General features: G+C 42.9%; 1 protein-coding gene across 5 annotated transcripts in view; it reads right to left on the bottom strand.

Annotated features, from left to right (window-relative positions):
- The window catches only part of DPF3 (double PHD fingers 3), a 288,449-nt gene that overhangs the window by 124,215 nt on the left and 149,420 nt on the right, over window positions 1–14,814 (bottom strand). For all 5 annotated transcript variants that reach the window (XM_045072827.1, XM_013057477.2, XM_013057478.2 and 2 more), the window contains exon 3: window positions 3,506–3,613. In XM_045072827.1, coding sequence (XP_044928762.1) covers window positions 3,506–3,613 — 108 coding nt within the window. The remainder of the gene's footprint in view (window positions 1–3,505; window positions 3,614–14,814) is intronic.

Genomic DNA, 14,814 nt, shown 5'->3' with positions numbered 1-14,814 from the left:
ACTTTGAGTAAGTGTCCTAACCTGCCTGAACCTCATAAAATAAGGAATTGGAGTTAATGATGTTTAAGGTATTTAACAGCATGAAATGTCTTCAATTCCATAAAAGACAATCCAATTAGTCTAATACAAAGTGTTCTTAAGAAAGACTTTCTAGGGGTGCCTGGGTGGCTCAGTGGGTTAAGCCTCTGCCTTCAGCTCGAGTCATAATCTCAGGGTCCTGGGATCGAGCCCCACATCGGGCTCTCTGCTCAGCAAGGAGCCTGTTTCCCTCTCTCTCTGCCTGCCTCTCTGCCTACTTGTGATTCCTCTCTCTCTGTCAAATAAACAAATACAATCTTTAAAAAAAAAAAAAGAAGAAGAAGAAGAAGAAATAGACTTTCTAGGGGCACCCAGATGGCATGGTCAGTTAAGTGTCTGATGCTTGCTTTCTGCTCAGATTATGATCTCAGGGTCCTGTGATCATGAAAGCAAGCTCCATCTGAGATCAGTGGGGGTTTTGCTTGTGATTCTCTCTCCCTCTCTCTCTCTGTCCCTCTGCTCCTGTTCTCTCTCTCTAAAATAAATAAATAAATCTTTTTAAAAAAAGACTTTCTGTATAAATGTTAAGAACAAAGATTAACAATTTAAATCAGCATCAAGTACTTACAATCTTTTAAACTGACAAGCTGCAATTGAGATGTCCTCCCATATGAAAGTTAATATGAATTCATATATGAATATGAAAATATTCACTGCAAATTGGAAAGACTGGAGACAAAAATTGGGAACAACCTGGTTAAAATAGTTGTGGTACATTCATACAATGGAATATTGTGTAACTATAAAAAAGAATGAGGAAATTCTTTATATATTGATAGGGCCAATGCCTGAGGCACATTTTTCAATGGAACGGGCAAAACACAAGGTGGCCTGCTATATCAAAAGACAAGGAAAAGGTCATATGGATGGATGTAATTCTTGGTGTGCACATAGACAATCTCTTGAAGGATCTGAAAAAACTACGCCACTGATGGGCCTGATTGCCTCTTTGAGGACTAGATCTCATTTTTCACTCCGCATACAATATATGCTTTTTATCCTTGGAATGTCAAAACATGTGACTGTGTTGGTTATTCAAATTTTTCAAATTTTTAATTAAAAGAGTAAGAAGAGGGGAAGGGCAGTAAAAAAAAGTGGGGGTCAAATACTATTACATATGATTTAGGTGATCCTCATGGTTAAGTGGAAACCCAACTAGGAAACCCCAAGTACCACTTCACCTGTGTATAGATGAGAAAATATACCCAGAGGGTTCGCACACGACGCCACGAAGACATACCGAGCTAGTGGTAGACACGTCAGCAATACCCTCCCTTCAAAATCCGCACAGAAGACCCAGCATGGAGTCAGCCTCCCAATACAGCCCCTCCTGCAGAGCCCCAGAGGGGTAGAATGAAACTGGTCCCAGTAACGATTGAGCCAGTGGTTACCTCCGCACTCATCCATGGCTCTTCCAAAAAAACAGGATCAATGATTCTGGAACAAAGAAGGAGGAAGTCCCCACCTCTAAGATAAACTGCTCTTATTGATAATTGCTCATGTTTAATAAAGAAACAGGGGTGACACGCCACGCGGACTTCTGATCTGGCCACGTGGGAGTCTTTAAAACTAGTGTTTCCCCAAACTTCAGTGTGCATTGTGGGGAATGCAGTCCTCGGGGATATGGTAAAATGCAGACTCTGACTTAGCAGGTCTGGGGTGAGGTTCAAGATTCTGCATCTCCACCAAGCTCCCTGGGGCTGCCTGTGCGGTCAAGACCACACCTACCAATATGGGCACCCCTAGCCACGTTTGGGTTTGCGATGTGGCCAGTCTATAAGGAGATGGGCTAAAAGTGTAAATTCACACTGGAATTTAAAAAACAATACAAAAAAAGAATGTATACTATCTCTCATCATTTCTATATTGATTACATGCTAAAATGATAATATTACTGCTGTGTTGGGTTAAATGGAATCTATAATTAAAATTAATTTCACCTGGATTTTTTCCCCTTGTTTAATGAGACTACCAGAAAGTATAAAATGATACTAGTGGCTGGCATTATATCTCTACCGGATTATGCTGCTCAGGGAGACTTGGCCCTCCATCAAACTCCATCTTTTTTTTTTTTTTAAGATTTTATTTATTTATTTGACAGAGATCACAAGTAGGCAGAGAGGCCGGCAGAGAGAGAGGAAGAAGTAGGCTCCCCACTGAGCAGAAAGCCTGATGCGGGGCTCAATCCCAGGACCTTGAGACCATGACCCGAGTCAAAGGCAGAGGCTTTAACCCACTGAGCCACCCAGGCGCCCCCAAACCCCATCTTAAGAAGAAAGTTTGGAACAATCTCAGTCACCACCCAGAAGTGTTTGCAAGGGTCTGAAAATTCTACAGGTCCATTGAGAACTTGGATGGAGCTCATTGAAAAACCTAGTCCCCACCCATCTCCAACAAATAAAACTTTTTTTTTAAGAATTTTATTTATTTATTTGAGAGAGAGAGCATAAGTGCAGAAATGTTAGTGGGAGAAGCAGACTCCTTGTCAAGGAGGGAGCCCAATGTGGGACTCGATCCCAGGACTCCAGGATCATGACCTGAGCCAAAGGCAGTTGCCCAACCAACTGAGCCACCCAGGCGCCCCCAAAAAAACTTCTATGATGAGTGAAATCTGGGTTAAAATAAACAATGGAAACAGGTTAATCATAGAACCATGAGTGAAAGCATCCCAAACAATTGTGAACAGAGATTTTGCAGAGAAGACACAGCCTAAGAAGTCAATATGGAAAGCTAGGTGTGAGGGAACCTTGCCAGGCAGCCTTCCTTAGTCAGGTCTGTGTTTTTTGGTGACAGTGGGAGGGGACATGTCAGCTCTACCTTTGTTCCACTTAAAAACACTGTTCCCACCACCCTGAGTCACCTCCCAGCCCTAGTAGCACCCCCAAAACCAGAGGCTCCCTGAAAGATGAAGACTCAGGGTGATCACTTGGCCTTACTACAACCCAGACACAGGTCTGAAGGTAGCCATCGAGTCAGAAGTGTTCTAATAGGTCAGTGGTCTGGAAAAGTAACCGGTTCCTTCCGCATGGCCACAAAGCACTCAGCATCACCTAGAGGCAAATTTTGAGCTCAGACTCTTCCATTTCCATGCTCAGATGGGTTCTGTTTTTTATAGCTCCTGGGGCCCTGTCCGGAAAGCCATTCCTCCTGGGCCTGTTCCCACCCTTGCCTGCTTGCTTTACTCCACAGGCTGGCAAGAGGGAGATGAGAGAAAAGGGGAGGCACAAGACACCAGAGGGAAGAGATGCTTGGGAAAATACGTGGACATGTTTACACAAGAGAACAGGCACAGAGGCACACCTTTGGGCACCATGGGCCAGGTTCACTCTCCCACGGAACTTAGCTCTATAGACAAAAGAGCAGATCAACCTTGCCTGGGCCAGCCCAGACCTCCCCACCTCTCCCACCAGCTCCAGAGGGCACTGACCAGGTTTTATTTCCAGCAGTCGAAGCTTTGGATCCTCAGGCGTTTGCAATCGTCTCTTCTTACGCCAGCAGCGGGCAGGGTATGTGTATAGCTGGCCCGGGGCGAGGCCTGTGGACAGAGACAGCATAAAGGTTAAAGGCTTCAGGCTAGCAGGGGCCTTGGAAACCTTTCTGTCCAAGCTTCTCACTCACAGTGAGAGGAAACTGATGTCCAGAAAGGTAATGTGACTTGTCAAGGTCATGCAGCTGGTCAACAGTAAAGCAAGGCAGTATCGAGTTCATCTGACCCTAGGACCTTTGCCCTGTCTGCTCCACCATGCTGTCTCTGTAAGCCTGTGACCATCATCACCATGACCAAAACAGCTCTCCCCTCCTGGTTTGGGGATATCAGAGGGACCTTTCCAGATTCAACCTCACTACGGTGTTTCCAAGGCAGAGGACCTCCAGCTTCTACCCACCAACTGCCCCTCTCTACAGGTGTAGGTTAAGAAGGTTCTCTTCAAGGCAAAGCAGCAAAAGTCAGTCTGCCTACCTACAGATGGCGGGGATTGGGAAGCATCTTAAGGAAACCAGACCAAGGAACCAAATCTCCTACCTACTGACTTCCTCCACCCGCTGTTAGCTGCTGGCAGCTCACTGAAGTCAGCGGGAGCCCCAAGAACCTCCAGAGGAATAGAAACACTCTGGGGACCAGGATCCTTGGCCTGCAGAGCCAGCATCCTTCTACATCCCTGTCCCCTTGCCTGGGCCTTACAGAAAGAAATGGGCAAGAGTCCAGTGGCTGGGCTGATGCACCAACCAAACTGTCTCTCCAGAGTCCCCATTTCGATTTGGCCTTCGGCAACAAAGTTCCACAACAGCGTCATCTTCATAACCACCACCCTGGGAGGAGCCTTCTTGCCTATCAGACAACATTCTTACGGCTCCTGGGGCACTGAGTGTGGAAGCGAGAGGACTTGGAGGAATGTGGGTGGACTTTTCACTCCAGACCACGGCTATTCCAAAAAAAAAGGGGCAGAGGGCAGAGGCTAAGGGGAGAAAGAGAGGGGCTTAAGACTGGGTAGGAGGTGTGCAGACTGAAAAGACTTGCCTGGTGCACCCCAAAAGAAACAAGCTGAAGCTAAGCAATCCACTCCTGTTAGAGTAAAAATCCTAGTAAAGACCGAGACTTAGTCTTATCCTCATCAGAATCCCCAGAACCCTCTGTGTGACACCTAGAAGAATCAAACTAAACATTTGCTGAATGAATGAGTAAACTAATACATTCCCGCTTCACTGTGATCAGTCACAACTCAGTCTTCTGTAGGTAAATGGGGCATGTGACGACCACCATCAGACCCACGTGGGAAGGCCACTTCCTAGACCTAGGGCCACAGAGATAGAAAATATCACGACTCTGTTTCCATCTGCTGTCTGCCATTTGGGGACCTTCTGCCGAGACGATCTACAAAAGCTTCGCTGCTATATACCCTTTTATTCATTTTTCATTCTTACTAGTCTTCTCTACCCACTTATTGGTTTGGATCCAAAGCAGAAACAACTATTCCAGCACTATAGGAAGCAAAATTTTCAAATACTCTTTCTGTGCTAAGTTTCATTTTTAACCACATAGCTGTTCCCACAGGTTGCAAGGCAATGAAAAAGCTGGAGGTCCCCTACCCCCTCCCCGTTTGGGCTCTCAGAAACCATTAGGGTCATGGAGCCTAGAGGCTCCAGAAAAATCTCTGATGTCATGCGCTAATGGCTTTTCATGTCCAAGAGTCATCCTAATACTTAACTTTGTTGCTAGCTTCATAGCTTCTGCATAGTAGGAAGATCTCAAAGTTCTGAACTCCCTGTGCTCTGAGGAGCAGGCTTGTGGTTGATTGGAGAAGAATAAATGAATCAAAGTAAGATTGCTCTCCCTTCCACGGAAGGCCCAGTTTTGACCTATTTTTGAAGGAAGGCATCACCAGGAACAGTTTGATGTTTTGTTTTGTTTTGTTTATAAACATATATTTTTATCCCCAGGGGTATAGGTCTGTGAATCGCTAGGTTTACACACTTCACAGCACTCACCATAGCACATACCCTCCCCAATGTCCATAACCCCACTCCCCTTCTCCCAATCCCCCTCCCCCCAGCAACCCTCAGTTTGTTTTGATTAAGAGTCACTTATGGTTTGATTAAGAGTCACTTATGGTTTGTCTCCCTCCCAATCCCACCTTGTTTCATTTATTCTTCTCCTACCCACTTAACCCCCCATGTTGCATCTCCACTTCCTCATATCAGGGAGATCATATGATAGTTGTCATTCTCCAATTGACTTATTTCGCTAAGCATGATACCCTCTAGTTCCATCCAGGTCTTCGCAAATGGCAAGATTTCATTTCTTTTGATGGATGCATAGTATTCCATTGTGTATATATACCACATCTTCTTTATCGATTCATCTGTTGATGGACATCTACGTTCTTTCCATAGTTTGGCTATTGTAGACATTGCTGCTATAAACATTTAGGTGCATGTGCCCCTTTGGATCACTCAGCTTGATGTTTCTGATGTGATTCACTCCAGGGCCATGTCATCTCTGACCCTAGAATTCCTGAATGGCTGCATTGATTCTGGTCCCTTGAGCCACCTCTGGGGCTGGTATGCCCCAGGATCCCAACAGAGGTCAAGTACAAGGGCTGATCCAGTACTCTACAACCCAGAACCAGCCTCACATACCCCCACTCATTTTGGGTTAGTGATTCTTCATCCAGACTGAACCTAAAAATCTAGACTGAACCTGGAGAACTTCTTAATAATAGTAAGGCCAAAAAATCATGCCAGAACTACCCACTCTGAGTGTAAGTGGATGGAGTAAGTAGGCCAACTATTTTTTAAAGAACCTTATAGATTTTTCCAATGTCTGGCCAAAAACCCCTGGAGGTCTAAGCATCATCTCGTCACTTGCCTGGATATTCTCTCTGAGGTACCAAGACTGGTTCCATGGCCTTCCCAAAATCATCTCAAGGTTCCAGTGTTTCCCCCCAACATGCTGTCATTAATTTCCAGCTTACTGGACTATCTCCCCTACCAGTTTTATAAGACCCAGGATGACAGGAACTATATCCATCTCTAGTATCCCTAACACTTGGCACAATCCCTGGTAGACATATCAAGAAGTACTTATCAAATGAATTCAACCAGAACTGAATCAGATTCAGAAATGCAGGAAGTGAATGACCTGTTATTCCTGGTTCCAGGAGACTCATGCACCCACATCTAAACCATCTAAGAGGAACCACAGAGGTAGCCTCAGGAGTGAGTACAGAACTCAACCCAAGACGGCAGTCTCTGTGCCTTAAGTTCCTTCTTGCCCCACACTCTGCTTCATAGCATTTCCAACCTGACCAAGGGCAGGTGAGAAAGAAGGGACTAGTTCAGACAGCACTTTCAAAAGATCTAAATGACAAGAGGTCAGAATTGTCAACACTTGCCCAACGGCCTCTGCCCTCCCTGAAACCCTGGTCACTGCACTTGTGGGCCAGCGGCCTCAAGGCAGCCTCGGGCCACTCACTTTCTAGCTGCAGACTCACTCACTCTCTTAGTAGTAGGTAGTCTAAATGGCCAGAAGAGGGACTATTTTTATACCACTCTTTAACTTTCTCTGATGGATTACAGAAGGCCCACGGGGCAGAGGAAGAGCACATGAGTCCTCATACCACCACTCCTGTAACCTTGGAAATATCACCACGCATTTCTGAGCCTGTCTCCTTACCGGTAAGATAAGAACGTTCATAATACCTACCTCACAGGGGCTGTTGTGGGGATTAGCTTACATTCAAGAAGAAGCTCTTTGAAACCATGAAGCCTCGTGCAAATGTCAGTTACTAATTATCATGAGTTAGCTGACTTAGATGAGTATGGTCGCCATGGCCGTGTGGCATGACAAGGCCTCCGCCCCGCGTGCTTCTCTTTGATGTCTGTCTTGACTCCACCTCATCTCAACAAACAAATGGCCCCAAGAACTCTCTCGGGGCTCCAGCCCCTCTTCTTTGCCCTCCTCCCTAGGCTGACAAGCACCAGGGTGCCTTTATAGGGCCAATACATTCAGCCCTGGAGTTCCACTTACAGAGGGACGAGCAGAGCCCCGTGAGAGTTATGTTGTTTATCTCATTAGAACAGGAGGCACATAACTCACAGCCTGTGTGTGTGTGGTAGATGGAGGAGGGAGGGAAGGGGGAGGAGGAGGAGGGAGTCACAGCTGCAGCCAGGGAAATTAACCTGAAGGAGTGAGCCTGGGGCTAGGGGGAGAATGGGGGAGGGAGAAAAGGCAGCCGGACACAAGAGGGGGACCAGTCTTTCCTGGCAACCAAGGCCACAGCCACCTTCACTAAGCAAACTGCTTTTCTGTCACTTTGAGCTGCAAGTCCAGCTATACCACCCATCCTCATGTGCCAGCACAGACATCTCTCACACGTAGACACACACACATACCCACACAGGAACTCACACACTTGCTGGAGGGAGAACTGTCTCCAAAGAAAAAAACAGCAGGGTGGGCTTTGATGCCTGGATGGTCAGCAGACTCCAGACAAGTCGCTTGCTACCAGCATTGACCAAATCACCAAGGGGGATCCTCAGTGTCATGGCTATCTCTGACAGACACAGCATAAGCTATTAAAAAATCAGAAGAAAAAGTGGGATAGAAAAGAGAAGGCAGGATGACAGGAGCCAGGAACAGGGTTTGAAAAAGAAGAGAAGAACTGGAGTAATTCCTCTTCCCCCAGCCAGGGTTGCACAGTGGCAGTTCAAGCCTGCCCTACCACATCTCAGAGAGGTGGACCAGCAGGCCGCCACCGAACACTCCCGGTAATGGAAACCTCACTGCTTCACCGGACAGACTTCCTGTGGCTGGTCAACTCTCATTGTGAGAAACAGTTTCGCTTCACCCTCGTTTTGAATCAAAATCTACCTTCCTGTAGCTTACGCCAATTTGTCCACTCTCTGTCCGCAGGGTGGACAGGGATCACCTGTATCTCAACCATCCTTCCCGTCCACTCACTTGGGTTTGAAGGACAGCCTACTGAGAGGCTGAGGAACTAGAGGGCATGGGAGTTACAGGAGAGAGGCAGTGACCATACCTGCTCAGAGCTGGGGTAACAGGATTCAAGGTTCCAAATTAAGAATCCAAACACTGCTTCCCTTTCATCATCTTCCCTTTGCCCACCCCACATTGGACAGGAAAGGGATGGAACAGCAGGCTTCTCTTCAGACATCACTGTCATTAAAAAGCTCCTCTGCATGTTGCTCCTACCGAATGTCTCTACACTGGGTCACCAACAGCCTCCATATTTATAAACAGATAATGACACAAACCAGGGGTTCTTCACCAAAGCTGGGCATCAGAATGGCACAAGTAGTTATTAGAAAGGACAGATGCCTGGACTCCAGCTCAATCCTACTAAATCAGAACATCAGAGATAACCAAGGCCATTGTTGTTTGGAAAACTCCCACATGAGGATGCAACTAGATCAACTCTTACTCATATTTATATTCTCAAGGCCCAGGACATAACAGGTGCTCCATTAATGCTTGTGGCTGAAACACCAACTTGGACCAACTCTACAGAGCTGGAGAGATGAGCCATAACTCCAGAGGCAGGTCTTGAGGTGTGGGCAAGATATATTCCACAAGCACTTACACCCATAATATTTCCTGGTTCTCTGCCTTCCTCTCTTCTCTCGGCTTATTTAAAAGCTGTCCTGACTATGTGGACCACCTGTTCAGTGAAGTCCCCCTCAACCATCCCTGGCCACAGTGCCTTTTCTTTTCTCTAAAAGCGTGAAGTCTGGGCACTAGACACCCCACCTCAGTCCTCAGCACAGCTCTCTATCTGGCTCACCAACCAACCCCTCCAACCACCCTTCCCATTCTTCTCCATAAGCTTCTCTTTCTAACGTTCAATTCTAATATCCCATGTACCAAGACTATACTGGCAAGCTAGGCCTCAAATCCAGTCTGCTGCCTGCTCCTTCTGACCCAGAGCTTCCTAAGCCCCTCACTGGTCCCATCACACTCAAAAACTGACACAGTAACAATAGCTAACATTTTCTGAGCTCATACACAGTCCTAGGCTGGTACCTCACACTCACTGTTAATACTCACCTGTATCTCAACCATCCTTCCTATGTCCTGTGAGATATTTAAAGGACAAGGACAGTAAGGCTAACTGTGATTAAGTAACTGGTACAGGGCCATACAACTCAAAGGGTAACAGAGGTCACAGCCAACGCTCAAAACTTCTCCACTAACCTAACTCCCCGCCAAGCCATCCCATTCCTACTCCACACACAGCATGCTTGAACCCCAGAGTCCTTTCCTTGGGAAAGCAGCTCCTCACACCAAAACTATCAGGAAAATATCCCCCAGCCCTCCAACCCACCTCCATCAAGCCACTTCTTATGGAATTTATTTTTCCTTTCCCTCCACATCACCAACTAAAGTAACTCATGGAGAAATGCATCCTGATAATATAAAAGCATTGCTGAGAGGCAGAGAAAATGTATGGGGAATCAGAAAAACAACCACTACATACCTTCTAAATTCATCAGAAAAAGAAACTTTAAGAATAATAACATTATAACATGAGGAGGGAGCCTAAATGTTATTGAGTCTGACTCTTACCTGATACAAGAATCACCTCTCGAACATCCCTGACAAGGGTCTCCACCCTGGCCTTTGTTTCAATAATTCTAGTCCTCACCCTTTCATTCATTTCATTTCACCCATTCATGAAGCAGTCTACTGTGCTATTGAAATATTGTTAGAAATATACCTACCAATCTGATCCAAAGATCAGATGGTAAGAATGGTAAAGATGCAAAGTGGTACAACCCTATGGAGGAAAATTTATCATATCTAGCAAAACTTCATATGTATTTTCCCTTTGACCCTGCAATTCCATTTCCAGGAATCTATATCACAGATTCAGATGCAAAAATACAAAAATATGTATCTATTATATCATGTTTAATACTAGAAAGAGACTAGAAATAACCTATCTATAGGGAACTGCTTGAATAAACAATAGGATATACACATAATGAACTATTATGAAGCTGTTGAGACATAGAGGGAGGGAAGTATATACTGCAATGGAGGGAAAAAAGCAAGGTGGAGAATAGTGTGTATAACATACTATCATTTGTCTAACAAATGGGAATATACATATATATATATATGTACATAAATATATATGTCATGTGTTCTCATAGTTTTTTCAAACCAAAAGCTTAGGGAAAAGTTACTTAAAGAAAGAACAAAAGCAAATTAATAGTAACAAGGTGAAGAGGAAGTTGTCCATAGAAACAGGAAAGAGAGTAAAATGACAGAAATAGAACAAGACTTTCTCTGACTACACCATGCTTTATTGATATGACTTTAGAACCAGGTGAATATTTTATACAGTTAAATTTAAAAGGTAAACATCTGCTTCTGGCTAGATGGGAGTATCAGGATCATATTTACCCTCCTACATGAAACCAAAGAGAGCAAAAATACAAAAGAAAAGTTCTCAAGACCCTGGACATCAGGAAATGAAGGACAGTGATGCCTGAAACACTGGAAATCAACAAGACAAGCCCTATGATTGCCCCACCTCACTACCTCAAGTGAACTTCCAGATTGCAGCACATGGAAGAGGAACTTAGGTAGAAACCAAGAGACTCTCTGTGACTGAGTGAAAAGAAAGAGCTGAGAGTCTGGGGAAACCAAGGTGACTATAATTCAAGAAACAGAATACTAAACAGAGGCAAGGTGCACAGAGAAGGAACTTTGGAGGTCACAGAAAGTCCCCTTTGAGTATTCAATTCAGTACTAGTTAGTGCATGCTTATGAGGAATCTACTCAATGTTGAAAAAGGAACCACCCAGTAAGAATAGAAATAAGAGTGCCTGGTATGCAAAGGGACAGGAAACATTCTGTTCCCACCAGCTGTTAGGCCTCATAATTCGTAAGGTACTAGATATAGGCAGAGAAGGGGCTTATCTCTCTGAAAGGGAATATTTAGCCCTAGAATAAGCACTGCTCTAGTATCACCTACATATCAAACTGTTTCCAAGTAAATTGTCCCAAAACAAAGCTCCAGGATATTTACAAGAATAAATGATATAGACAGCACCTACAAGGTAAAATTCATGATGTTTGGAATCCAATCAAGAATTACAGGGCATATATAAAGAAACAGAAAAATATGACCTATAATAAGGGCGGAAAGAATTTATTAAAACCAACCAAGAACTGATAGTGACAGTAAAATTAGCAGCAAGAACATTAAAAAAGTTATCATTTATATTCCATATGTCCAAAAGTTAGGTAAAAAATTGATTTTTTTAAGGATTCAAAATTTTTTATAGTTGCCTCATTCTTTTATTTTTTTTAAAGAGGTAAAGGATCTGTACTCAAGGAACTACAGAACACTCATGAAAGAAATTGAAGAAGACACAAAAATTTGGAAGACCATTCCATGGTCATGGATCAGAAGAATAAACATTATTAAAATGTCTATATTGCCTAGAGCAATCTATACTTTCAATGCTATTCCAATCTAAAGTCCACAAACGTTTTTCAAAGAGCTGGAGCAAAGGATTCAAATTTAGCTTCTAGAAATGAAAATCACAATGTGTGAGATAAAAAATACTGAATGGGATTAATGTCAGATTAGACATTAGACACTGCAGAAGAAAAAAAATTGGTGCACTTGAAAACAAAGCAATAGAAACCATCCAAAATGAAAACTGTGGGAAAAAAAGAATTGTTTTAAAAGAACAGCATAGTGAGCTGTGGGACAACTTCAAACAGCCTAATATTTGTGTAATTGGAGTCCCCAAGGAGGAGAAAGGGAAGAAAAAAACATTTGTAGAAATAATGGCTAGAAATTTTCAAAATTTTATGCAAACTACAAGCATGCAGATCCAAGAAATTCAATAAAATTAAGTGCAAGAAACATGAAGAAAACAGGGGCACCTGGGTGGCTCAGTGGGTTGAGGCCTCTGCCTTTGGTTCGGGTTGTGATCCCAAGGTCCTGGGATCAAGCCCCACATCGGGCTCTCTGCTGCTCAGCAGGGAGCCTGCTTCCCTTCCTCTCTCTCTCCCGGTCTCTCTGCCTACCTGTGATCTCTGTTTGTCAAATAAGTGAATAAAATCTTTTAAAAAAAGAAGAAGAAAACAATAACAAAGCACATCATAAACAAAATTGTTCAAAATAGTGGTAGTCTATGTAGCTATTTAATGTATAGACATGAATACTTAAATGTTAACATTATAAATAATTTGATAATGTATTTGCAGCCACTCAGCCAAAAAAAAAAAAAAAAAAGGGATAAGAAAAAAATATTAAAAGCAGCCAGAGAAAGGAGCCATATTATATGGAGAGGCTCAAAGACAAGGGTTATTTTTCATCAGAAACAATGCAAGCAAGATAACAGTGGTTCAACATCATCATAGTATTGAAAGGGGGGGAAAAACTTGTCAACCTAAATTCTATACTCCATAAAAATATCTCTCAAAAAACTAAAGCAAACTAAAGATATTTCAAGACACACAGAAGTTGAAAAAATTAACCATCAGCAGATCCACACTACAAGAAATACTAAAGGAAGTCCTTTAGGCAGAAGGAAAGTGATACCAGATCTAAATATAGATGTACACAATGAAATGAAAAGCATCAGGAATGGTTTAATGGTTTAATACAAGAGTAATTATGTAAGGTTTCTTTTCTTATTTTTTTAAAACTCTTTAAAAGATGAGTAACTAAACAGAGATAATGATAGTGTAGTAAAAAGGTTTATACTATATGTAAAACTAAAATATATGGCAGCAACTGCACAAAGGTCAGTAAGGGAAAGATAAAAGTACACTTGTAGGGTGCCTAAGTGGCTCAGTTGGTTAAGTGACTGCCTTCAGCTCAGGTCATGATCCTGAAGTCCCAGGATTGAGTCCCACATCAGGTTCCCTGCTCAGCAGGAAGTTGGCTTCTCCCTCTGATCCTCCCCCTTTCATGCTCGCTCACATACGTGCGCGCTCTCTCTCATAAATAAATAAATAAAATCTTTAAAGAAAGAAAAGTACATTTGTATTCATTTCCTGTTTCTGCCATAATGAAGTGCCACAAACTCAGAGCCTTAACCCATGAATTTGTTGTCTCACAATTCTGGAGGTTAAAAGTCTAAAATCAGTATCACTGAGCTAAAACCAAGATTTCAGCAGGGTTTCATTCCTTGGCCTCAACAGGTCACCCATATCTTTGGCTTGTGGCCTCTTCCTTAATGGCATCCTTCAACCTCTGCATCTGTTGTCACATTTTCTGCTCTGACTCTGACCTGCTGCCTCTCCCATAAAAGACCCTTATGATTATATTGACAACATCTGGTTAATAATAATTATCTCCCTATATGAGGTCCTTAACTTAATTATATCAGCAAAGTTTCTTTTGCCATGTCAGGTAACATTTCCATGAGTTCCGGGTGTGGATATCTTTGTGGATAGCATTATTCTGTTTACTGAAATAGTAATGTAGAGTTTTTATGCTATTCATGAAATAGTAAAGTATCACTTGAACGCAAACTGTAATTAAAGATGGAGATTACAAACATTAAGCAATCATTAAAATAACAAAACAAAGAGTTATCAAACCAAGAAAGGAAATAAAATGGAATCACAAAAACTTAATTAATTCCCAAAAAGGAAAAAAATGAGGGTAAAAGGAACAAGTAGACTGATAAATAGGAAACAAATAGAAAAATGATGGCTCTAAACCTAACTATAGTCATAATCACATTAAATGTAAAGAATCTAAATATCCCTATTTAAAAAACACAGATTATCGGCTTGCATTTTTTTTTTCCTAGACAGAGAGTGCATGTGAGTGCGCACATGAGTGGGGGAGGATGGGAAAGGGAGAGGTAGAGAATCTTCAGCAGGCTCCATGCCCAGCATAGAGCCCAAAATGGGACTCAACCCCATAACCCTGAGATCATGACCTGAGCCAAAATCAAGAGTCAGATACTTAACTGACTAGGTCACCAAGGTGCCCCTGTCAGATTGCATTTAAAAAGCAAGACACAACTAAATGTGCCTACCAAAAAAATAAAAAATAAAAATAAAATAAAATAAAATCTACTTTTAACATAAAGAGCCAAATATATTAACAGTAAATGAATGGAAAATGATATGCCATGCTAACATTAATCAAACGAAAGCTGGAGTGGCTATATTAGTATCACAGGAAGCAGACTGAATAATAAAGAATATTAGTAGAGATAAAGAAGGTTCTTACATAA

This window comes from Mustela putorius, unplaced genomic scaffold (genome assembly GCF_011764305.1).
Source record: "Mustela putorius furo isolate JIRA1106 unplaced genomic scaffold, ASM1176430v1.1 tig00000129_pilon_pilon_pilon, whole genome shotgun sequence".
NCBI classification, from domain to species: Eukaryota; Metazoa; Chordata; class Mammalia; order Carnivora; family Mustelidae; genus Mustela; species Mustela putorius.
The sequence above is the reverse complement of the archived record's forward strand: the minus strand, read 5'-3'. Positions and strand labels throughout refer to the sequence as shown.